This window comes from Coffea arabica, chromosome 1e, assembly GCF_036785885.1.
Source record: "Coffea arabica cultivar ET-39 chromosome 1e, Coffea Arabica ET-39 HiFi, whole genome shotgun sequence".
Classification (NCBI taxonomy): Eukaryota; Viridiplantae; Streptophyta; class Magnoliopsida; order Gentianales; family Rubiaceae; genus Coffea; species Coffea arabica.
In genome coordinates this window covers 51,903,454-51,929,215 of record NC_092311.1, presented here as the reverse complement: position 1 = coordinate 51,929,215, position 25,762 = coordinate 51,903,454, and the positions used below count along the sequence as shown (strand labels likewise).

Below are 25,762 nucleotides of genomic sequence, written 5' to 3'. Positions count from 1 at the left end.
CTAGTCAAAAACTTAGGTAGGGACCAAATTTGGTTAATGTGAATTTGTAAGGGATGTAAAATTACACTTTTAAAAGTGAGAGACGAAAAAAGTCATCTTGTAAAATGTGAGAGACATTTTGAACGATTTTTCCTTTCTTTTTTAAGAATAGAAATTTTCTGCTGGTAACTAGTTAGAGAACTAGGAGCACAATATTGCTGACCAACACTTGATAATAAGTGTGGGGTATAGAGTTAAAAATTCATCTACCATATATGACTTCAATGAAAAAAGACAAACCATTCCCCCAGTTCTCCCACCACGTGGCAGCCATGCACGCTAGATCAAAACCTTCAACTAAACGGACGAATAATGAGTTATTATATATAATTTGTTTTCTTGATTTCGTTATCTAATTTTTTCTTTTGATCATTAGGGAATCATCGAAGCTGTGAATGTTTGCATTTGTTTAGATATGTAGGAAATCATGTAGCACTTCTTAACGTCGCGGTGAATCTGATCATAGTGAGTTCAGCACAGTGACGTCGTATCATTCAAAGTTGTAAACCCTTGGTACCTAATCTTGTCAATAATTAATTTTCAGGATTTTTTTTGGTTTTGATAATAACTTCAAAAAAAACTTGATGGAATTTGTCTGAACGTCGAGTGAACGAGCTATTTGTAGAATGCAGCACGATTTTGATAAAAATACCTGAGGATTGCTTGCACATAACCTGATTGTCAAGTCACGAATCCTACGTACAGTCCGATGTAAATGGCAGTAAATATCAGAAGAAAGAAAAAAATTTTGAAAAATGAGATAAAAAAAAAATCTTGTATCTGGACAACAGATAGCAGAAATGTGATCATCAAATTGAGCATACTCAGCTCAGCTTACTAGACTAGAACATTCAAATGATCACAAGGAGAAACTACTCAAGCAGTAAAAAAAAAAAGAAAGAAAGCTAGTTAGGTAACTGGAAGATGCTTTAATTATATGTATGGAAAAGTGCGATTGGCGTTAATTTTTGGTGTTCATGCTGCGCTCGACTTTCTCAGCATTGTGTTTTGCGGACTCCTTGGCTTCTTCGGCCTTGCCAACCACCGTCTCTTTGATTTTTTGAGTGGTGTCCTTGACCGAGTCCCAGGCTTCTTGTGCCGTCTGCTTCGCTTTATCACTCATGTCTTTTGAAGCTTCGGCCACCTTTCCGGCCACATTCTTGGTTTTCTGCATCATCTTTGTTTATTTCACAACAGAGACATGAGACACGCATGCCGTTAGAAATAAAACCAAGATCATCCTTGATCAAGCAAGCAATTTTAACAGGAATCAACGATCATGAACTAAGTTGATCATAATTGCTTATATATATACACACACACACTCACTATAGGCAATATTATCAGAATGATTTTGTACGGACTGATGAGTAGTAATTACTGGTAACTCACATCCTCTGCGTTAGAAACGGCCGCGTGTTTCATTTCTTGGCCGGCTTCCTTGGCCGCCTCAGTTCCTTGTTTGGCTGCTTTGCTGCCTTGTCTTGCTGCATTGGCTGCCTGTTCGTATGCAGCAGTTGTCGCACGCCGCCTAGTTGCCTGCTATCATGAATTACATTAGTAGACTACTACCAATTAAGAGCGTTGCTTCACGACTGAGGCTCACCCCTTGCAAGCCTTCGCTGGATCACTTTTGTTAAGTTTTTTTTTTTTTTTTCGACAGATCATATTTTTAAGTTGATATATATATAGAAAGAGAGAGAGAGAGAGAGGATTCACCTGGAAAGGCTTAATTGGTGCAACACCTACGAAACTCCAAGGCCTGCGCACGATGATTGCTCTTGAGGTTTGGAACTTGAAGAAGGTGGTGGTTAGAGCCATGCTTGCCATCTTAATTATGTTTGAGCTTTTCCTAGGCTTCAATAACAGAAATTTCTGTGAAATACTAGTAACTTCACCTCTAGTTTGCTTTCGTCTTTCGATTAGTCCTACTACTGGGGATATAAATAGGGAGATCAAGGATAACTCATGTGGCTTTCCTACAGAGCTATGCACAATTTTCTCGTACCAATGGTTGAAGAAGAATAATTTTGCCGATCCAATATTTAAGGGTCGACAATTATTTGTTTACCGGGTTTTAGGCCAGATAATGTATCCCTGTTTGGTCACAGGAAGCTGAAATTAGAAATGGCGTTACTGACACATAATTACCGCAACGGATCCGCAACGGATCTTCTGTCCCACACCCTGTACCACTCTCTATCCTACTTTTTATTAAATTGCTATTTCTCCTACATAAATATCATATTTTAGTTCTTTTTTATTTTCTTAAGATCCAATAACTATTAATTGAGTTATACACAAAATTTAATATACTCAAAAAATCAAAATGCATAAAAAATGAGATTTTTTATGAATTTTCTGCTGTATTTTTTAATTTTCTATTATATATTACTTTTTTTAAGCTGCTGTATTTATTTTTTACTCAATTAATAGTTATTGAATTTTAAGGAAACAAAAAATAACTAAAACATGATATTTATGTAGGAGAAATAGCAATATAATAAAAAGTGAGACAGAGAATGACACAGAATGTGGGACAGAAGATCTGTTGCGCATAATTACCCACCACTATAATTTCCCTCAATTTTCCTGTGCTTCAAGATCGATATTGTTTGCAAGTCTTTTAACACGAGCTAGGAAACTTTTAATCTTTCACCATACATAATTGTGATTAATTGACAAAACAATTCATGATCTTTCAAATCATATTTTTTATTTTGACCAACTATAATTAGAATAGTTGGCCACCACATAAGATTCAAGTCTTTGTGGGACGGGAGATTAAAGGTTTAAATCTTGTCTTCCATTACTCTCCATGTGGGTGCATCTTTGTGAGATGGGAGGTTAAGGGTTTAAATCTTACCGTTCATCACTTTATCAGCATGTAGCTGCTCCAATTCCATATGGGTGCGTAGTCCACTCGTATGGTCCGATAATAATTCAGTTCCTGTCAGTTTCCATTAGACTATTTGGATCATGCCCTAAAATAAATAGACTTAGAGTAGAAGTAGGAGTAGGTGTAGAGTAGATGGTGATGATTGATTTTAAAAAAAAAATTCTGATTTTGATTTATATATATATATGCCCCAGTACAAGTTTTTTTCCCCCTTTGTATTCTATGTAATTCCTATCCCATGTATTCGTAAAAATTGCGGGTCTTAAAACGCCCAAAAAGCCCAATGCATCCACCGGAAAATCTTCTGCAATGCCTTTGAGAATCAGGTGAACACCAATTTGTGCAAGAAACTTCCACACCTCGTCCGCTAAAATTTTCAAAACATTATCAAGGAACAAATGTACCATTTCTACTATGGAGTTACAAATCTGCAGCTGACTAGGCCATGATTTGATTTCTTTTGGTTTTTTGTTTCACCCTAAGATATAGTTGCCTCTAAAAGAGTGCTAAATATGCTACATCGAGGGATCATTATTCAAGCTTTAAGCCCTCATCGTCGTTCAAATTTCAACAACGAAATTGTTCAAACACCTTATGGCCCCAAAAGGATTTATTCCAAGTCTAGAAGTAGTACTATAATTGTGAGGCTAAAATGAAAAATTTGGACAAAATTTGAAGGACAATTATGAGAGCTCTCCGCTGTTTAAGTCAAGGAATAAGACAATTATGAGAGCTATTCATCTAAAACCAACTTTTCCACTGGAGGAAGAAGAATGCAGCAATGAGGATGCAGTAAAGCTTGAATTGTGACTTTCCAAGTACAAGCTGTTCATAGTTGTTGATGATGGCCCTCCTCCATGATAAACCTTATCATTGTCTTTTCCAGTTCCCTTGTGCTCATTAGCCTGTGAATCTTTGAGCAGCATGTCAACTTTCATGTATTCCTCTTTCTCATGTTTTATTTCTTTGAGCATTGCTGCCACATCCTTCATAGTTGGCCTATCATCTGGTGATGGATTTACACAAAGCACAGCCACTCCAAGAATTTGAGTCATTTCTTCAATTTCTGATTCAGGCCTGGAAAGTAAGCTGGGATCCAACAGCTCTGCACCTGCCCTTTTTTGTCTTACCCAGTCCACAATGTGTAGCCCGTCTGGTATTGTGGGATCGATTGGTTGCTTTCCTGTTAGAATTTCTAACACTACCACTCCATAGCTGTATACATCGCTTTTCTCCGTGATTTTCATCATGTAACCATATTCTGCAAGAACAGAAACGATCGACAAACAACCATAATTTGCCACATCACTTAAAACACTCAAATCAGTTTGGGGAAAAAAATTGCTAAATTTGGACTAACCTGGTGCAATGTACCCATAGGAACCGGCAACAGTTTTGGAAGAACGAGCAAAGTCTTCATCATCAACGAGTTTTGCCAGTCCGAAATCAGCAATGTAGGGCTCAAATTCAAGACCAATGAGAATGTTATTTGCCTTGATGTCCCTGTGAACAATTGGTGGAACACAATCGTGGTGTAAATAAGCCAAGCCTTGAGCTGCACCTAGGATGATCTGATACCTCAGTTCCCATTCCAGGCAACCACTGCTTCTTTCATGGAGGAGACTTCCCAGGCTTCCATTAGGCATGTAATCATACATCAGCAACTTTGTATTCTGATTCCAACAGCAACCCAAGAATCTAACAATGTTTTTATGACGAATTGAACCCAGTGTCTTTACTTCGGTGGAAAAAGAATCGCGAATCCCACCACTAGCTCCAAGTTGATCATTTTTGCGGCTGTATCCTACAGCCATTGTTGATGTCCATAGTTTCTTCACTGCAATAACTTCACCGTTATCCAGGTCTGCACGATAAACAATTCCAGAACATCCCTTTCCAATCACGTTGGATTCCACCAAGCATTTCAGAACTTGATCCACTGTGAAATTTAATTTCTGGAATGGACTAAATTGCCAAGGGGAAATGTCCCCTCCTCCCAACTCATAATCATTATCTTTTCTCTTCAAAGTTCGAACATGAAAAACTGCAAAGAAACCTAGAACTGCCAAGGCCACCGCTAAAACAGCAAGTAGAGCAATTGCAGTTTTCAGTTTCCAGGATCGTCTAATGTCTTTGTTCTTTGGCATTCCCATGCCTGGTCCACTGCTCAAGAAGCAAGAATCATGCCCCAAAGAACACAAGCCCTGGTTCCCTGCCAGTTCAGTTGCTGATAACTGTCTGAACAATTTATTGTCCGGAAGATAACCTGTGAAGTTGTTGTAAGAAATATTCAGGGAAACTAGGTTTTCTAGCCCGGAGAGAGCCATCAATTCTCCTTCAAGTTTATTGTGTGACAGGTCCAGCACAGAGAGTTTGTTTAGAGCAGATATCTCAGGTGGAATTACCCCTGTCAAGGTATTCCAGCTCAAATTCAAAGCAATGTCCAGGGACTCAATTTTAAACAGTTCCATTGGGATATTGCCAGAGAGATTGTTGCCACTTAGATCAAGCAATTGGAGGCTTGTCAAGCGGTCCAGTGTTGAGGGGATTGACCCCGAGAAAGAATTTCTACTTAAAACAAGCCTATTAAGGGAAGTAAGTTGGCTATAACTCCCAGAAATCTGACCAGAAAAAGTGTTCAGAGAAACGTCCAAGACCTGAAGTCTACTTAGAGAAGATAGAGAGCTTGGCAGAGTGCCAGAAAGAGTATTGTTTCTCAGATTCAGCATCTGCAACGCTAGACAATTGCCAATCTCATCAGGTATTGATCCAATGAGATTATTATTAGAAAGGTCAAGAAAAGTGAGACTCCTCAGCAACCCAATTTCGCTTGGAATTTGTCCACTGATCTTATTATCAGTGAGACGTAATCGCATAAGTGAGCTACAATTACCTGTCTCGTGAGGGATAGAGCCTGATATATCGTTGGAAATCAAGAGAAGCTTGGTTAGATTTTTCAGCTGAAAGAGGCCAGGGGGTAAGCTACCAGTGAGAAAATTGTGTGACAAATCCAGAGCTTGAAGACTTCTGCAACCAGCCAATCCAGGTGGAATGCTTCCCTCAAGCTTGTTCTGCCAAGCAAAGAAGATATTCAGCTCTGTCAAAAATCCGAGCTCCATTGGAATCGAGCCCGATATCTGGTTAGTATCTAGCTGTAGTTGTGTCAGACTTGTAGCATTAGAAAGAACAGGAGGAATAGAACCAGAAATATTGTTGTTACTAATCATCAACTCCAACAGGTTGGTGAGGTTCCCAAATGACCAAGGAATGCTTCCAGTGAAAGAGTTCAATGAAAAATCAGCAATCAACAAACTTCTGCAGTTCCCAATTTCATCAGGAATATGCCCAACTAGATTGTTTTGCCACAATAACATCTTCTGAAGTTTCTGAAGCTTGCCCAGCTCTGCTGGAAGCGAACCTGATAAATTGTTCTCATACAAATACAAGTCAACTAGCTCTGAGCAATTGCCTATATCCGAAGGTATTTCCCCTGAAAGCATGGTAGTATAAACTGACAATACTTGAAGATTTCTTAGCATGCCCAAAGATGCAGGAAGAGAACCAGAAATTTTAGTATCAGCCAGACCCAGCACTACCAAATTCTGGCAATCTCCCAACTCGTCAGGAATTTTACCATCAATTTCTTTGTTCCCTCCAACTCTTAGGACTACCAGAGATGCAAGCTTTCCTAGTTCAACGGGAAGATTTCCACTTAGCTCATTGTCAAACAAAAGGATATTTTTTAGGCCGATGCAATTGCTAAGCTCTGGTGGAATGTTTCCAGTAAGTTTATTGGAGTGCAGTGTCAAGTCCTCAAGATTCTGAAGCTTACTAATGGTGAGTGGGATGCTGCCCACAAGACTGTTTGAACTGATATCAATAGTTCTAAGGGAAGTGCAATCTCCAATCTCAAGTGGGATAGTCCCAGTTAGATTAGCACCAGAAATGATAAGAGTGCGGAGGGATCGGAGAGAGGAAAGGTTGGAAGGAAATGGAGTGGCAAGCTGGATGGATTGAATGTTGATTTCTGTTACAAAATTATCAGAAGAACATTTAATGTAGGACCAGTTACAAGGATTAGAGTCTAAAGAATTCCAGTCTGAGAAGGAAGAAGGTGGTGAAGGAGAGGTTTGAAGCCAAGAAAACAGAACAACAACTTCATTACTAGCGGCTTCTGCCACAGCTTGCGATAAAACAGCGAGCAAAAGGAGGAGATAGTAGTATTGAAGGTGGTGGTGATTTTGATGGTTGAGAGATTGCATTTGCCTAGGCATTGGCATTTGCATTGGCCTCAAATCCCAATTCCAAACCTATCTTATCGGTTTTGCATTGGGTTTCTCAGTTCTTGAATTCACGTCCTCTATTAGTGCTGTGAATGCAGAAAGAAGCCAAGTATATTAGCACTACGAGTACTACTTTCCAGCTTTGCAAGGAAGCAAGAAAAGAAGAGACAAAGAAAGAGGGTGCAATAATTATTAAAGATTAGGAATCACACCAGCAGCTCCACCTCCCATCTTTCACCTCGGGGTTCTGCTTTCCTGTTTTCTTCCCTATGTACTAGTAGCAGTATTATATTTTGAATAGCCATGGATAGACTGGCTCACGCTTGGCTAGGAGCAGAACCACAACCATGTGTTCTTGCATTGTTTTCCTCAAAACAATCAGTGACATGGTGGATGGCTTTTTACCTTCATGGTATAATAATGCCAACTTCTCACAAATTTTCTCCATACAAATCACAGTTAACAATTTTCTTGACGCCTAACTCGTAAGATTTCCAGGACAGTGATTCCCATTCAATTCTTTTACCAATAATCTCCGTTCTGGAAATAAAAAGCTTTTGTTTATTTTGGCACTAGTCCAACTTTCCAATCCATAAATTACGCGGTAAAAGACACTTCCAAATCGTAGGCCCTCCATTGCACCCTACCCCGGAAAAAAAAAAAAAGAAGACAGAATCCTTCCAAAAGGCTAATGCTGGATTTGGTTGATAGCAAATTCCCGAGAATCCCAGTTGAAATTGAAGAACATATATTAATTTGTTCCAGATTTTTAGGCCTAACCACGTGGTGAAGGTTTTCATTTTCAACCGTGCGTCAGACAACACATCATTCCTTTTGCAATACATTTCTTTCTTTCTGGTTTTGCCTATAGAGCTAAGTGACGAAGGAGGCCCGGCGCGCGGCTCCTCCCCTGCAGTCGTTCAAAAGTTAAAGTCAGTCTCTTTCTTCTTCTTCTTTTTTTTTTTTAGTCAATCTTCAAATGCAGTGGTTCCATTGGAATGGGGGTGGTGTGGTAAGTATAATTGATTGAGGTCTTTTAAAGTTTAAAATACTATTACATTGACTAAATAAGGCAGAAATGAAGATTAAAAATATAGGGGCAAAGGTGCAGAGCCCATAGTCCTAGGAGAGGTGCGAGTCAAGTGACCTTGGAAACATCTCACCATTGGAATCCAATTCCCCTTGTTGTGTACTATACTATTTAAACCCTATAATCAAATTATTCCCCTCCTCAGCATCCTCCTTTTTTTTTTTTTTTTTTTTGGAGCTCACTTTTTATTTCTCTTACGTGAACCTTCATCAGGCATCAATAATAAGGGGTGTTCACCCGACCGACCGACGGAACAACTTTGTGATCTGAAGCAGTTCTATTAGCTCGACAAAAAGTTGAACCATAACTGGTTCACGATCACAGAGTACTCGAATGAATGACCGGTAACTAAGTTTGAAAAAAATATATTTGGTTTTTCATACTTGAGAATCATAAAATAATTAAACATCTAAAAAAACGCCATTTAAATTTACTTCATTATTTGTTAAAAAGATCACATAACTATTAGTAACTAGTGTTTTTTTTTTTTTTCGGCGGGGAGAGGAAGGGGGGAGAATTTGGACGTTGGAGGATGCCATTATTGAATTTGTTTCTCATGCGAACTGAAATAAGCCACTTACATGATGCCATGACTTGCTCACGTGGGGAGGATCAGACATGAGACGGGCTTTATTATCCCGTATTCCAAAATCAAAGGAATCCGGGCCATGAATTGCTTCTCAGTTTTTCAATTTTCAGTATGATTGGAACATCCTCTCATCAACAGCCAGCCAGATCCTGGCAAAATATACAGATCTTTTGTGTGGGTGAGAACATGATCCGTTCTTATCCATCCATTGAAGGTCCAACCAGGGAGAGACTTAAGTCCCTCCTTGGGCTGTAGATGAGGGTTCAAACCTCACCTGCAGCAAAAAAAATCTAAGAGTAATGTCATAGCATTTTCTTGATCTAGTTGGGTCTGTATACCTACTAGCTCCTAACACAAGTCTTTTTAGGCTCCCCTCCCTCTAGATTAGGATAGAGTAAGTTATACAATGTATAGTTGCTGGCAAAAAAAAATAAAATTGAAGGTCCAACCTGTGTTGGCGATCAAATCTTCTTCAGTGTTTGTGATGGGCAGCCCAAAGTTCTGTAGGATTTTATTAAAGCCCAATATGGACTTTGCCCTCTTGTCTTTTGTCTAATTTCCATGTTTCTGTGGAGCCCAAAAAGGCCCAAATTTGTTTACCAGAACAGTCCATAAGTTGTGGACCGTAATCACTCCATTTAAGCCCAAATTAGTCGCTTTTCCATCCATTCCCCGTTTCTTTCGCTCTTTTGATTTTCTGGTTACTATTTCCTGGCAAAATTTTCATCCCCCATAGGGCCATATATCCACTCAACGCTCCACGGCTCCACCGAGACGGAGAGATTTTAATTCCCACCCCATGATATACGATATAACGTCTTCTACTAGTTCATAGAGTATCTTATACAACCACAAGAACCATTTTTGATTTATATATATATTTATTGAACGAATAAAGCAGTTCAAATGGCTTCAGTAAGCTTATGTAGCAGTGGCCTCTTCTTGCCCATTTCACATTACTCTCCCAGCAAATGTTGCATCGAAACTCAAGCTTTGGCTTTGAACCAATCTCGCTTTCTTTCTTCCAATTCAGTTTTGAGGTTCAAAAGGCAAATTCTGGTGTCAACCGTTCAATTCAAGAAGTTGAGGAGCCCCAGACCTCCTCAGGTTGTACCCACTGTTCTGTCTGCACAATCCAATTTCCTTAAAGGTAAGCTGCCACCTTCTGTTTCTACAAATTTTCTTGCTTATTGGGTTTTTTCCAATTATTATACTTTGTTATGAGGAATTCTAGTCAGTAGTCTAGTATTGGTTGTTGATATGTCTATCATGGTTGTTGGCATTTTTTTGAGGGGTTGGGCTTGGATTGCTGTCAAAAAGAAACATTTTTGGGGGATGTACTGTCATTCGGAAAAAATGGACATTCTGGTGGCATGTTGTAAACCTTTGATAAATTGAATGTAGTTTGGTGCAAAATCCCTAGGTATGTGCGCAATTTGTAGTGGGACTGGGTGACCTAAGGGCTGCTTCTATATGAATGAATTGGCTCAGCTACTTAAAGAGGTGAACTACTCTGAAGCATTTGTGGGAATTGGAAGAAAGAGCGTTGTGTTTTTAGTGAGTGGAGGAAGGGTTATCGGTATAGAGTAATTGATGCCTACATTTTGTTGGACAGTGTGGTGATAATGCATTGAACTATAAGGAAGTTCTTTGCTGTCCTGCTAGAGGAAAGTTTTCAAGTTTTGCTATAACAACATAGTTTAGCATTTCATTAACATTATCTGTCGATTTGCATCTCGAGTCTTAGTTCTATGTGTTGGTAGAATGGTATTTACCGTTCTTTTTCCTTTCGTGCCTTTGATTTTGCTAAGTTCTTGTACTACTACTCTTTGCTCTAATTATTTAACCGTGGTTCTCTCTCTCTCTCTCTCTATATATATATATATATATATATATTTGGGGGGTGAGGGGGTGGGTTTATGTTTATATCATCCTGGTCAACCAGTTGTTCGAACAGTATGGAAGGTTGGGATGGATGGAATTGAAGCAGGAACTAATCTAGTGCCTGTAAGTTTACCAGTCTCACTAGTGATTTTAAAGCAACTTACTTATTCAAACTGCGATCTCACAATCTTCTACTTTTTGTTTCCTGTTAGGGAGCTATCCCAAGGCCGCTAGCAAGAATTGCAGTAACTGTAGTTGCTCTGTCTATATCACTCATTGTACTCGCGTCCTTCCTGTCTACTGCCTTCACCGTGCTGGTATGCTTTCATTCTGTTTTGTATCTCTTTTCTTTCTTTTATTTTTTTTTAATTTCACTATGCCATTTATTTGTTACTGTTGCTTCTTTATTCTCAGGACTACCAATAAATTTTGTTAAAGCTGTCAAAGTTGAAATGTATACTGAATTCAACATTTAATCAGCTAACGGAATTCCGCTTGTTTGTGGAGATATGCGGTGTGTTAACTTGCTCAATATGCTACTAAACCCTGGGTATTACCTCTTTCACTTCATGACTTTACAATAGTGAGAAATAGAGTTTAGAAGATTTAAGGGAAAAAAAATGTCATTTTTACTAAGAATTGCTTGTTCACTTTCTGTCATGCTTTGCTGCCCTGAGGAAGTCAAACAAGAAACTAGGAATTGGGATTGCTAATGGTAGGATAGCTATAATGACTATTGCTAAAGTAATATGTCTTTAACATGGGAACACTGGAGTTTTATGCAGTATGTTGTTAGGAAAACAATAAGATTTAGATGGGATTACCTTAGCCAAGCAAAGATTCGCCTTTTTTGCTTGTGATTATATGTTCCTTCTGCTCAAATTCTGGCATTATATTTGCTGTGCAAGGAGTCAAATGCAGCCAATAATAAAACCTGTCTTCCTCATTTGTGAGCAGGCCATGATGGGACTCATTTACTTTACGTTCATAGCATTGAATAAAGATGAAGGCCCGAAAGGAGATGGAGGTACTACCTCTGTGGAAGACAGTCTTGAAGAAGCAAGAAAAATAATGGAGAAGTACAAGTAACTAAAGCACGACCAAAGATGTTGGTTCAGTCCTTCCTCCCCGACTGCTTCAACCTTTTTTTTTTCCAGAGAATTTTTAGCATACCTTTCTCAGATGAAAAGCTTTCCTATCTGAAGATGTACTTCTTCTACTTCATTCACATGCACTTAGTGACATGTAAATATAGCATAGTTTTGAAGTTATTCAAGTTTTCGAAATGTATACTTATTATTCTGTAGTTGTCTTATGATAATAGCTCGGTGGTTGCTAATTGTCCCAACTCATGAAATCCTCTAAAAGAAATAAATAACACAGCAAGGAGGTGGTGAAGAATCTTTGCATCTGCATGCTTCTAGTGCACGATCCCAGATTTGTGCTGATGTAAATGGAAATTGATAATCAAGTAGATTCAATAAGTGCCTCTTTATATATTGGGAATCCATTCCTCGCAATTGCGATATGTTGCATATGCAAGTAGAAAGAAACCAAAAGAAAACACAGTTAAAAAGTACAATACAGAGAGGATTTTCATTACATCAAGAAAGAAGCTATATCAAGCCAGAAACGAATTCTCTTCTTGAACATGAAGGCATTACTCTCCCATGTTGATAATACATCTCAGACCTTCCCCTCTCAACATGAGCTCGAAAGCCCTGTTGATGTCGGAGAATGAAACCCGATGTGTAATGAATTTCTCCAGCTCTAGTTTCTGCAGGATAGTAAAATGATTTCGTGCAGCATATCAGTACCTTTTGTTTTTTTGCATGACAACGGGGCAAAGTGAAATTGAATCTTGTGAGGCATTAGATAATCTGTTACTACCTTGTTCATGTACATTTCAACCACGGAAGGAAGATCAGTACGAGGTTTGTAATTCCCAAAGAAAGTTCCCTTAATTGTCCTCTCATTCAGCAAGTTAATGGGCTTGGTCATGAAGGCTGCATCCTTGTTGGGCACTCCCACAAGTACGGCAACACCCCATCCCTGCATGCTCAGAGAAACAGAAGCGCTATAGTCAATTAAACGAATTTCCTAGCTTCATGATGAACCAAATCTAAGTCGAGAACTATTCATATGAAGTTATATTCTACAATAATTTCTTACTAAAATTCCGTCATCTTCTGTAGCACTAAGCCAAATATAGCTGACACTCAATAGCCTTACAACATCGTCTGAAACAACAAAGAAGAACATTTGTATGCAAGAGCAAGTTTAAAACCGTACGTCATGGACGCATTCAAAGGCAGAAACCATGGCTTCAGTGTGACCGGTGCACTCCACACTCCTATCAACTCCACCGTCTGTCATATCTGCAATGACCTGACCAGAAACCCAAAATCATTAAAACGCGGCGAACTAGTTAATTCAAATTTGTGCACCACACTCCTATCAACTCCACCGTCTGTCATATCTGCAATGACCTGACCAGAAACCCAAAATCATTAAAACGCGGCGAACTAGTTAATTCAAATTTGTGCTCATTCTACCCATAGTAAAAACTCCGGAGACAATCTTCACCTGTTGAACTGGTCTGTCGTGGTCCTTTGGATTTATGAACTCTGTCACTCCAAATTTCTTGGCTAACACCACAAAAGAGGAGATCCAAGCTATAAGGTTTCTCATTCGTGGCTCATTTTCTTATAATTATCGGGAACCTAGTTGAGACTGAAGAGCATACCTTCTTCAAATCTATTAGGGTTCAAATCAATCCCAATAATCCTTGATGCCCCAGCAATCCTTGCACCTTCAGCAGCCTGAAGTAACATAAATGTTAAGAAGATGATTCAAAATGAGCTAAGAAGATAGAAAAAGAAAGTGGAAACATAACCTAACCTCTCGTACATGGAAAATTATTAAGCTAAGATACAGTAATCAAATGTTTAGTTACCATCAAAAAAATTAACTGGGGACAAAAAATAAATATATTTCGCTCACAGCTAAACCAACAGCTCCTAGCCCGAAGATGGCAACTGAGGATCCTTTCTTTGGCTTAGCTACATTTAGTGTTGCACCCAACCCTGTTTTCCATAGAAAAGACAGAATGTTTGACCAAAATATTTCATAGAGATATAAACTCATGTTATCATTTTAAGATTTGAAACTTTACCAGTCGAGATGCCACAACTCAGTATGCATACTTTATCCAATGGGGCCAATGGATTGATCTTTGCAAGGCAGCCCGAGTGGACAACAGTGTATTCACTGAAAGTTGATGTTCCTAAGAAATGATTTATTCGCTTTCCATCAATAGAAAACCTAGACTTTCCATCAGTGAGCATTACCCCTCTGTCTGTATTTATTCTAAGCAGGTCACACATATTGCTGTCCTCAGATTTGCAATGTGCACACTCCTTGCATTCTCCTGTGAAAACTGGAAGCACATGGTCCCCAGTCTGGAGATCAGACACCCCTTCCCCGACACTCTCTACTATCCTGTTGAGGACAAAGGTTGAAGCAGTGAGGTTTTAGAGAAAAAACCTTACTCAATTATCACAACAGCACACGTACATTTGAATTATATAATTCGATGGAATACTGGTGTACAAATAAAAGCTCGATACTCAGATATAGTGCTTTTAAGATTACCCTGCTGCTTCATGACCAAATATGCGGGGGAACAACGGTGCTTGGCCCTGAAAATAACACCAAACAAATTAAGGCTCCTTCCAGAAGTCAAGACGAAGAAGAATTCTTGAAAGGGTATAATGGTTTTCCACCAGAAAACTCAAACTTGGATGTTGTATTTTAACTGAAGAAATTTCTAATAATGCACCTTAAGTGTTTCCGAAAGAAGACGTGATTTTGGAGTGAATTGCTACTACATGCATTTGCCTTGCTAACTTACAGCCGAATAGCATAATATCTATACAGTAGGCAAACCCATCAAGGGACTAATACAGTACTCCGTATGTCAGTCTTATGCATCTCCACTGAATGTTACATAAGAATGAATAATCTGAAACAGACAAGGCAGATGTGCTGAAAACATGAAAAAAGCTACTACAAGTAAGAATTATATGCTATAATCCGTGAAATAACTCAAAGAGGGCAATCAATTAAAGGGAAAAAAAAAACTGACTTTAGCTTCCCAAAAATAGAGGTCAGTGTGACAGAGAGAAGTGTGTTTGATCTTGATCCTGACTTCCATGGTTTGCGGTGGCGCCACCTCCACTTGCTCCATTACCAATGGCTTCCCTGCTTCCCATGAAACCGCAGCTGCAGTTACACGGCCCAAACTACATTATCTACCTTTTGTAGCTGGATAAGACATTATGCATAGTGATACATCGCAAAACCAGCATGAACAAAGGTAGGGGACACAATAAAGCCAGAAAAGAAAAGAGCAAAAATGGTAGGGGAAAAGAAGAGAAAAACGTGAAGAACTCGTAGTAAATGACAGTATACCTTTACAGGGAATCACAAGACCAGCAGTGCTTGACATGGTACTTGGTAGAAGCTACGAAGATCTAAACTAAGCAATGATGATGACTGATGAGCTTTCTTTGGTAGCGGCTACTAGTCACGGGGCTTGTGTTCCAGTTAAATATGTGCATTGGATCGATGCATGGCCTTTATGTAAAGTTTGGGCCGCTGAGAATTGAATCGTCAAAAGCCACTTGCCCATTGCCCATAGATTCGGCCCCTAGCAATTAGCGAGCACTAAAACTTTTTAAGCGATCAGGAAAACGATCCTTATCTGCCGCTAGGATTTTCCATTTGAGAGCGCAGCCAAACAAGGGCAAATGACTCACATTTGTCAATTATTCGTTGTTGGTCTTTTTGAGGCCTTCATATGACAGCTACCAACATTTCAATTTCTTCGATGTATTTTTTATTTTCATCATATAAAAAGAAAACTATTTTGTACTTCTCTAGTTGTAACTAAGAATTTTTTTCTAATAAAGAAAAAGAAATTCGTTAGGAGAAAGTGAAACTAAAAATACTGTATTTTTCCACGTTTGTATTTTTCTGTAGGTCAACAGGGAAGGGGGAATCAAGTGTTGCGTGCATTTGCCTGGGGAAATACTAGTGACTTTTAATCGTCACGTTGGAGCTTTTTTTTTTTTTTTTTGAAAGCAGAAGACTTTAATATCCGTTTGCCTTGCAATTCATCTTTGATATTGTTTTGATTCAAATGTGACAAGCTTAGTACTTTTTCTAACCACACTTGGCATTCCAATTGGCAACTTCAATTGGAGACACTGAGCAAGTCATAGATTTATAAATCTATTCCATGGATTACAATTTTTATATCAATAATCTATTTAGCCACAATACCATGGGAGTGTGAGCATCCTGACTGGATTTGTACTTTGTCTCGACTAGCACCTCCAGAACTCAACGATCCCACCCCACCCCCCAAATTTTGCCGTTTGATGATCTCTCCGCCTGTATTTAATCATCTACAAGCATGCTTTGCACCAAACTAAAGAAACATGTGATTACGAGGCTATGAGCAACCAACACTTTCAATCTCCGGCTATACTCCTTTTATATAGCGTGATCACCATATGGTCTAATAAGCCAGCAAACGAAGCTTGTGATCAACTATATGTTCATCACTTTTTTTAAGTCAAAAGCAAAGATGCACATGCGCGTAACTGCGACTCTTTCACTGGAAAGACGAAACGTGATATGCTTTTAACTTCAAACTGCCATACATGCAAATTTTTTGGGGGGGTGGTGGTGGGAAGATGGTCTTTCTGATGTCGGATCTAGGACAAACAGATAATGGGCAAGGTTACTAGCACCGTCCAAGAGCAAGGTGCAGCGAATCCATCAAAATTTTTAACCTGTTCAGCGGTAATGAACATGGAAGAATAGAATCAACAAACATCAAATTACTACGCTTATACCTTTGTTGCACGAGCAGGTAGATGTATCAAGCAGACCTGCTTTAGCTTGAAGAGAATACCAGAAAACCGTTTCAAGCATTTGAGTAATTTTCTGACACTTTGACCTCGAATCTGCTTTTAGACCATGATACCGAAACACGCCTGAAGAATCCACACTGAGGATTAAAGAATTAGAATCCATTAGTATTTTCTGCATATACTGATCGTTACATTGTACCCCAGCATTGGGAGGGGGTGTTGAAGGAAATATTGAGGGATCCCTTGCACCAAATTAGAAAACTATTGAGGGCCTTCCCACAAGAGTGAGTGGAAATGAATAACATTTAACTATAGCTCCTAAGTCTGCTAAAGATTTAAACCAAGTCTAGAAAGCAGGGAGACAGCACGGCCAAAAAATAAATCCACTCTTGAACTAAACTATTCCCAATGAATCAGAACAAATATACGACAGTAAGATGCTCTACAAAGCGTGACAGTTCTTCGCCCCCAGAGCAATAAAAATAGGGGGCTACGCACTTCAAACCTGCTCACTGCTTCTCTGCTGAAATATTTTTATGATGTATTGATGGTGATCTGGAAAAATTTAAGGAAGCGTTTCTGGGCTACCAACGATCAAGCTGAGTGGCTGCTATATTGGCTTTGGCCCAAATGGGATAGCCTTGAGGAAGCCAACAGAGGTGCTTCTTCATCCACGTTAACATCAGAAGCAGAATTTCTACCAATCCTCAGCCCACTGCTACTGTTGATAGTGTCATCTGGGACATACAGATCAGATGACTTCTTTTCCATCTTGAATTCCTGCCAAAGGGGGTAGGGCAAACCAACTTAAAACATCTCTAACACAGAATAGAGGAACCCTCAGTGGAAAAAAGAGAAAATAGAGAGATGTATACACCGAATAGCCCCTTTACTATGAAGCACGTTAAGCAAACAGCAGCAGAAGATGAATCATGGTAAAACTTCAGGATCTTAGTTGACATAAGAGTCACACTACAGGGCCATTTGGAACAATCCCAGTTTAGGGAAAAAAATAATTAGAATATAGCATTTGGTTTAAGCCTATAGCACGCAAGACATCTCACACAGATGCTCCAATGCCTTCTTCGTGAGTTCTCTTTACAAAGTTCTACAAGTAAAAACATTCAAAAGCAAACATGGATTGACAAGAAATTCCCTCTCTTAACTCAAATTCCCGATCTCAACCACTATATGGCTTGAGTTCTCTTTGCGAACTTCTACCAGTAAAAACTTTCAAAAGCAAACATGGATTGACATGAAATTCCCTCTCACTCTTAATTCAAATTCCCAATCTCAGCAGCTATATGGCACAGTAAACAATCCCATACATGATAGATGCGCAAACAGAGAAGCTGGATGGAGCCAGCCCAAATCAAAAAAACTGAGAGAGAAAGCGAGAGAGAGTGGTGTTGTTGGTTAAGCAGAAGGATAATGACACATAAGCACGAATAAGGCATAGGATACTGAAGATACTTCTTTCCTAATCAACTTTCAATGATATTTCAGAAACTAGTGAATCCCCAGGAACAAAGATGACAATAGATTTTCCATCTGATAAATAATTACTGGACTACAGAAAAACAGTCCATTCTTCCCAGCCCCCAACAATGAGGTTTGACATCATACTTTAAAAAAGGCCAATCCAATGAGCGAAACCATTGTCTTAATTACAGATTAATTAGTATAACATAAAAAAGAAAACTAAAAGTTTATGATACTTACCTTTGCTGTTCTTTCTGCAAGATTCTCAATAGGAAGTTGTGATGCACGGACATCTTTGACTTTCAAGTAATTATACATGATTACACCACATATGGCTGCCAAAGACCAGGTGCAATTAGATAAGAGGATAAGAGAAACACTTGAGATAGCTTTTAAATTGCTGGTTAATTCCAAGCTCAACATGGAATATAAACCTACCAATGGCATAACCAACAATGTTAAGAGTGGTAATAGTTGATTCTGGGAAGACAACAGTCGAAAGGGCAATGAGTATCCAGTCCTTTAAGACACCAGCAACTCGAATTGTCACAGCGCTGGTTCTACCAATAACTAGAAAGATTGAGAAATTCAATGCCAGGGCACTAAGAGCATTGGAGAAGAATATCCCAAAATTAAATTGAATCTGTGAAACTTCCATTCCAGGCTTCTCCAATAGATACCAGGGCACAAAGAGAAACACAAAGCTGAAGATCAAAGTGATAAAAAGCGTCACAATCAAAACAATAAAACACATAAACAAACATCATTGTTGGGGAGAAATTCCATGTAAATGTACATAGAATGCAGGCCAAGTCGCCACAAAGCAGCAAAGACAAGGTAATGATGTAAAACACAATATATAAAATGTCAAGTCTCCGTTTCAGTTAAACAACAAAAGTTAAATATAGAAAATAAAAAGCATGAAATCTTCTATAACTCACTGTCTGTAACAGCTAATACACTACAACTTTGGTTGTCTAGATAATTTCAATTTTATCATCGCTGTACAAGTTCCAATTCAAGAGGCGGTATATCTCCATCATCCAAATAACCCAAAGATCAATTCATCAAATGTATAGGATTACTTGGCATGCATCTGTTAATTCATTCTTTAACTCCCTCCATCCATACCCACTGTATTCCTCACTCTTTATGTGCATGCAAGCAAACAGATGTGCAACATGTGCTATTTGCTCCGTATAGCTGCCTCAAAACTTTTGAATTAGACATGTTTCAGTTACTTTGGCTTTTGATTTCACTTCAGTATAGATGCTCATGCAATTGTTGCAAGTGGCATTGCATAAACCAGTGGCATAATGCTGGTTAAAAATATATATATATATGAGACTAAGAGATTGCAGAATCATACCTGCATGGAGCAATGTAATACAAACTGGTAATAGGATTTAGTGTCAAGCCTTTCTTCTGGAGAAGAACTTGAGTTAAGACCAACCTAAGTGCTTCAGCAAATATTCCTGTGACCTGATAAACTGTGCCGACTATGTTGAAATGGATTTCACCATATGAAGATACCACAACTCCAATGCTAACCAACACCATGTTCAAGAATATATCCCAACGTAGTTTATCGGTACCACAAATAACAGCCATGAGAAATGTGGCTACTGGCACTGTAGTACAAAGCAGAACACTCGGTTAGTAAAACTCGCTAGAGTATCTAATGGAAAATGCAAAACACATAGAATAGCAAGACATACTGAGGGCTTTGAGCATTTGGATGAAGGCCACAGAGATAAACAAATATGCCGTGTTGCCAAACCTGTAAAAACATAAAACCAGCTGCTGTCAGTTGGAAGAATTCAATAAATGATAAGAACACCTAATTTGCATCTAGTATCCTGTTACTGAAAAGTTCTAAATAAGTCCACCTTTCCTATGAAACCTTGCAAGCTTCCCAGTAAAAAAATGGATCAGACTAAGCACAATGTGAAATAAGTTTTTAACTGCTCACAAATTAAACTACCAACTCCAAATCATTAGGTGTAGTTGGACACATTTAAAGTTTGTGTGGAAGAGAAACAATGACATGGAAATGCTGATGAAATGTAATAACAAAGAAAACATGCCCAGCTTCACCAAAGGAGAGATTACCAGAGGCTTGAAGCAAAGAAGGCACTAATGGGGATTACACATGTTGCATAACTGCAAATTCAGTAGAAAAAAGGGTCATAAATGATTTCAGAAGGCCAAAATAGAAAAGAATAAATAAACCTAGATGTGATTGTCTTACATTTCAAAAGTCATTTTGACTGGAGTTACAACCTGCAGCAAGAAAGATTAAGCCATTTATTTATCATTTCCTAAGAGCAGAAAATTGATCAATACTATTGAGATAACAAAACACAGAATTTCTGAAGAAAGCATGCAACAAGGTTTTAAAAAAAAAGAGCAAAACACTGCAACAAGTATATATAACATGATACAACTGTGTTTTCATTGGTAGACATCAGAAGACAAAAATCAAATTCTACCATCCCTTAAAGTGACTCAAGAATTATGTACAACAGACAAGATTATCTAAGTCTGTCTTAAGCATAACAAATAGCAGAGCAGAAGCTTAAAATACATTACACAAAAAGCAGAATTTCTATCTTTCTTACCTTGAAAACTCGTACTAGAAAGAAAGCTACCAATCCCGAAAAGCCCATATGAATCATTGTAAGCGTTATAGGAAATGGGAAATTGAAATACTTTGGTGAGAGAACCCACTGCACAAAGCAACAAAACATGCTTAGGACCCAAAGCTCCAACTTGTCAAGAGGGATAAATGGATAACAGATGTAATTGTAAATCCAGTGCAAAATATTATAGGTAATCCCTGGCAAAAACATAAAGCAAAAATGGAGATTAAATATAAAGCCAAGCCAAGAGCCAATCCACATGAAGCCACTTTTGAGTGAATCATTAATGCAGTAATTTAGAGATAGCCAATTTCACATAGGCAAACATTTTCATGACAGAGCAGTCTGAAATTTAGAAGCTTGAACCAGCATAAATTTGAACATGTGCACCGTGAGAAAAAAAGACTAGGATGGTTTTCTAATGAAGAACTGTAAGGTTCACTTGAAGGTGAACGGTGACAAAAGGTCATCTGTTTTACAGAACAGAACTTGTAACTTTGCAAATGTAGGCAGAATAAAACAGCGAATAGCACATACCTTGTTATATAAAATAACTCCTGACGAAAGCAATATATACACCAGAAGATAAAGATAGGTCAAAACTAGCTGCCTGTTAATGACCATGTTGCTAGGTCTAACTTGGCACCCTACTGATAATCTTCACGTCACCAACCTCTAAGAAGATATCTTTTAGCCCAAATCTGGATCAAATGATTAAAAGGAGATATTTTGCCAGACATGAGAAGCAGATTTCAGTTCAATTGTGGTTATTCATCCCGTTGAAAGCTTTAATCAAGCGTGCAGCATACGTAATAGAAAAGACTCAGCTGTTGATTCAGAGATGGATGTTCACGGAACCTGAAAAAGGAAAGTCAGTGAGCACATTGGCAGAAAAGCAAGACCAAGGAAGAAATTGACATGTGAAGCAAGGAATCATGACTACAGTGTTTTTAGTGAAAAAAATAATCCAATAAAAATACAAGCTGTCTTGCCATAGAGTCAGCAATATAACAAGCATGCTACAAATCAACTCCAAAAAAATGGATAAATAACAAGAAGGTTTTTCCCAAACCAGCTAACTACGATCACATTACAATGCGACAACGAATGATGAAAGCTGACATAAAACAAATGTTGAAATCTTGATACTTGATGACAGCACATCCACCACACCAAATTTCAAAAGTTTACCAATAATTCCTGTCTCTCAAGTGACACCAGAAACACGGTCCTGAACACAACCTCAGAAAAAGCTGTTGCTCTATTAACAAAAATGCAAATGAAAGACAAAAATGTTCTAGCGACACAACTTGATCTGTTCTTCTGGAGCTCGAATTCACCTAAAACCCGGTTCTACAATAGACGTATATTCAGGAACGAAGAGCTTGAGTTCAGTTTACACTTCCCATCAAGGAAAAATCTCTAGATATCTAATTGAGTCGAAACTTCTCAATATCAATATTCCTAATACACGTAGACATTAGCATTACTCAATTGATCTCAACGACTGACGTACACATGCACGTATCACAAACTTGGCTTCAGGTACTAAACCACTTAAACTCTTATTATATTAGACCTTGATCAAGGACTAAATTGCATTTAGATCATAAACAAGCTAAACATTTATCTAACGACACCCTTGTTTGTTCGCAGGCGTACAAGTGATAGACTAAAAGGATTCAGCAAAAAACTATGACTAGGATTTGATAGTTCATTAAGCCAATAGGAGTAGACAAAATCCACCATAAAGACTGCAAACACGAACTTATTTCTTCATAAAACCAAAACGATGGCAAAAAAAAAAAAGCAACGTGAATAAGCATTGTAGGTAGGCAGGACGAATACTTGCAGTTAACAATCAGATCTAATTTGATTATTCTACCATTGGATTCTTAAACCCTAACTGAATGCAAATATCGGAGCTGGACAATCACGAGGTATACGAGTGAAAGGCGCGCAGAGATGAATCTTACCAAATAACCACACCAAACAGCTTCAACAACAAATAACCAACACCTTCAAAACCTTATCCATCTGCGACCAAATTGCAACAGTGACGGGACCGATTCGAATCTCTCTCAGATCTGAGCCCTTAGTAATGAACGAGGGAGACAGAGCGAGGGAGAAAGAGAGAAAGAAAGAGATGGAAAGAGACAGAGAGAGTGTTTATTGTCTTAGTGAGGAGCTGTGCTTAGCTTGCTTGCGTCAGACAAGATCAAGATCGTCCAATCTAATTGATGATGAGATGATGGGTGTGGAAAACCGGGCAGTAATGAATTTGGAAATTTAGGTCAAGACTGTAATTCAATCGATTGCTTCGGAGGGAAATTTACGATTTCGCCGTTGATCAATTTGATCGTACGGTTGTTGAATACAGTAGCTAAAATATCTCAAATAATATTTCGCGGGTTTGTTTGGATTGCTTCATATTTCCCCAATTTTATTTGCTTAGACCATCTTTACAATTTCCAATACAACTTTTTATCTTCCCAATATGTTTTTATCTTACATACATCACATCACAAAAAGTACTACAGTAAAAATATCCCAAATAATCCCAAATAACTTACAATCTCAAACACATTTTTCAACCCATCCTTTTATATTTTCAATCATATTTTTATCTCACATACATCACATCACAAAAAATATTACAAGTAATTATTCCAAATAACATTTCAAATAATACTCTGTCCAAACAAACCAATTTTCGCGTTTTCTTGTTTCTATGTACTTCTTAGCTGTTAATGCTGTGCTGCCAGACGTGCGGTAGAGTGCAGACTATAGACTGACCGGTGTCTTTACTCTTTTTGTGTTATTGTGGTCAAAAAGTTTGTTTGGATAACGAATTAATTAATTAATCAGCACAATTTTTTTTCTATAATTTTCCAAATGCATTTTTTTCCTTTTCAATTGTTTTTTTATCTAATATTTCTTTTGTGTGTTGTGTTAATTAAACAGTTTGAATTAACTATTTTTTGGAGTATTTTTGAAAAATTTTATTGTAGTAGAGTTTTTATAGTATATTTGAGGATATTTAATATTAGAAGAGTTTTTAGAATATTTTTTGGAATATTTTTTAAATATTTAAAAAAATTTAGACTATTTTTTAAAGTACATTTTAGAGTACTTTTTTAAAATTTTTAATAGTATTTAAAAATTAGTTTTCGAAAAATTCAGCAATCCAAACAGAGAAATTTCAAAATAATCGTTAGTTCAAACACAATAATTCTTTTGTTGATTGTTTATTTGTTTGTTTATACTTTCAGAGTAACTTCTATGCAATATTTGGTATCACTTTAATATGCTCTACTAAAATGTCCTGCACCAATTGTTAGATGCCTCTTTACATTTTATCAAGGTGGGCGCGAAAAGGAATAGGCTAATAGGAAATATGGAAGAGATAATTACCAAAACAAATTATTCTACTTTAATTTATTCAATTCTTGATGCCCTCCCTTTGTAATTGCTTGTTTATTGGTTCATATTAGGGGTTCTCATGGATCAAGTAATGACTCTATTTGTAATTTTGCAAACCCTAATCACATGTGTTGACTAAAATTCCATTCAACATCCTAACCCTATTCAACTTGATTAATTTATAAAATAAGGTTGGGTATACAGAGTAACCTAACTCTTTTATATTTTAGGAAAAAAATCAAAATTATATTAGTTGAAATTAAATAAAAGTATTCAGTCCTACAACAAAATACATAAACAATAGACATTATATAATTAAAATAATAAATATTCTGAACATTTGTTTTCATTTTTTTCACTTTTTAAAACACTATCAATTCATTTCTCAAAAAGATGACAGGTTGCTCCACAATTAGCCATGAAAATTTAAAATCTGAAAAATAAAAAGAAGCGGATCGATGAAGCGCACATATGTTGTGAGAAAGGAAAAAAAGGGGGATAGTGGCAGTAAACGTAAGGATCGGGAATGGTAAATGGGAGTTAGGATTGACTAGTCAGTTCAAAAGTTCTGAAAATATATGCACAACGGCCCTGTTTGGAAGGTGTTTTGGGACTTTATCTAAAACTTTATTTGTAACTTACTGTTGAAATTTTTGTAAAACTTTTTTTAAATGTGTAGATTTTTGAATATTTTGAAATGTATAGTTTAAAATTTTGAGAAATTTTTTAAGATTATTTTAGTTAAAATTTTTTAAAAACTTGTATCAGATAAATTTGACAAAAAACTTGGGTTCCAAACAAGGCCTAATTTGTTAGTAAATGGCTAAATAGTTAAAATGTTGAGATTCGGGTATTGACTACTCTAATTGACTCTACACATATGCCGGTAGTTTTGAATAATCGCGATTTTTTAAAACTAAAAGCTATATTCTAACATATTTTCAGGTAACCTAACCATTTTCAAAACTGCGAGTTAGTTATCTTATTTTTCGATTTGGCCGACTTGACGTTCTCGATTACCAACTTTTTTGGATTTTTTTTTTTTTTTAACATTTCCAGTTCATATACTAGTATATATCGTTTTGCGGGCATATTATCCTGTGAAATGTGCTTGCTTGATTCGATAAGGTGACTGTGAATCTTAAAATTCAGTTGAGATGTATGCGTAATTGCGATAAGTTGAATGGAGAGGCCCGAGAGGTTAATGGGATTTGCAGAATTGCGTGCCAAATTTGACTTTGGGAGGGGAGATTCACGAGTCTACAGGCCAAGTAGGTAATTGGAAAACGAAAGCTTTTGGATGCCATAGCATATTGGTTAAACTTTCAGCACGCAAATTTGACTAGAAACTAGCATTCATTGAAGTCGCTTTAACTTGGGCGCCTCGGCAAGCCTCATGCGTTGCTTCTGTTTTGTTGGGAGCAAATTAAATGTGGGGCAACCGTCCTCATGCAAGATGCACCGACAAACTTGCATGCATTGGTTTTGA

The 25,762-nt window shown here is 37.7% G+C and overlaps 4 protein-coding genes across 7 annotated transcripts; 1 reads left to right on the top strand and 3 right to left on the bottom strand.

Moving 5' to 3' along the window:
• Positions 1-3,353: 3,353 nt before the first annotated feature.
• On the bottom strand, positions 3,354-7,360 carry LOC140021596 (uncharacterized). The gene is made up of 2 exons (XM_072072818.1): positions 4,299-7,360; positions 3,354-4,199 (listed from the first exon to the last, which is right to left on the bottom strand). The coding sequence occupies exons 1-2, from the start codon at positions 7,222-7,224 to the stop codon at positions 3,676-3,678; spliced, it is 3,450 nt and encodes a 1,149-aa protein (XP_071928919.1). The 5' UTR covers positions 7,225-7,360; the 3' UTR covers positions 3,354-3,675.
• Positions 7,361-9,588: 2,228 nt separating this feature from the next.
• LOC113714152 (uncharacterized) lies at positions 9,589-12,132 on the top strand. Of its 2 annotated transcripts, XR_003453671.2 has the most exons (5): positions 9,589-10,050; positions 10,846-10,907; positions 10,997-11,101; positions 11,199-11,334; positions 11,742-11,973. XR_003453671.2 is itself a non-coding variant. In XM_027237952.2 (4 exons), the coding sequence occupies exons 1-4, from the start codon at positions 9,807-9,809 to the stop codon at positions 11,871-11,873; spliced, it is 543 nt and encodes a 180-aa protein (XP_027093753.2). In that variant the 5' UTR covers positions 9,594-9,806; the 3' UTR covers positions 11,874-12,132. The 2 variants fall into 2 exon arrangements, 1 of the variants encoding a protein (XP_027093753.2); XM_027237952.2 differs by lacking the exon at positions 11,199-11,334 and having other exon boundaries at positions 9,594-10,050; positions 11,742-12,132.
• A 124-nt stretch (positions 12,133-12,256) lies between these two features.
• Positions 12,257-15,411, bottom strand: LOC140013415 (alcohol dehydrogenase 1-like). 2 transcript variants are annotated; one of them, XM_072062691.1, is made up of 10 exons: positions 15,258-15,411; positions 14,932-15,068; positions 14,439-14,485; positions 13,960-14,285; positions 13,788-13,870; positions 13,531-13,606; positions 13,371-13,432; positions 13,077-13,172; positions 12,675-12,836; positions 12,257-12,561 (listed from the first exon to the last, which is right to left on the bottom strand). In XM_072062691.1, the coding sequence occupies exons 1-10, from the start codon at positions 15,292-15,294 to the stop codon at positions 12,445-12,447; spliced, it is 1,143 nt and encodes a 380-aa protein (XP_071918792.1). In that variant the 5' UTR covers positions 15,295-15,411; the 3' UTR covers positions 12,257-12,444. The 2 variants fall into 2 exon arrangements, with proteins under 2 accessions (XP_071918792.1, XP_071918795.1); XM_072062694.1 differs by having other exon boundaries at positions 14,932-15,110; positions 15,258-15,400.
• Positions 15,412-16,870: 1,459 nt separating this feature from the next.
• Positions 16,871-23,106, bottom strand: LOC113714144 (probable sugar phosphate/phosphate translocator At3g17430). 2 transcript variants are annotated; one of them, XM_027237941.2, is made up of 10 exons: positions 22,827-23,106; positions 21,388-21,708; positions 20,830-20,937; positions 20,460-20,491; positions 20,321-20,371; positions 19,927-19,988; positions 19,578-19,839; positions 18,647-18,912; positions 18,449-18,543; positions 16,871-17,506 (listed from the first exon to the last, which is right to left on the bottom strand). In XM_027237941.2, the coding sequence occupies exons 2-10, from the start codon at positions 21,472-21,474 to the stop codon at positions 17,321-17,323; spliced, it is 1,149 nt and encodes a 382-aa protein (XP_027093742.2). In that variant the 5' UTR covers positions 21,475-21,708; positions 22,827-23,106; the 3' UTR covers positions 16,871-17,320. The 2 variants fall into 2 exon arrangements, with proteins under 2 accessions (XP_027093742.2, XP_071918788.1); XM_072062687.1 differs by lacking the exon at positions 22,827-23,106 and adding an exon at positions 22,736-22,753.
• Positions 23,107-25,762: the final 2,656 nt, after the last annotated feature.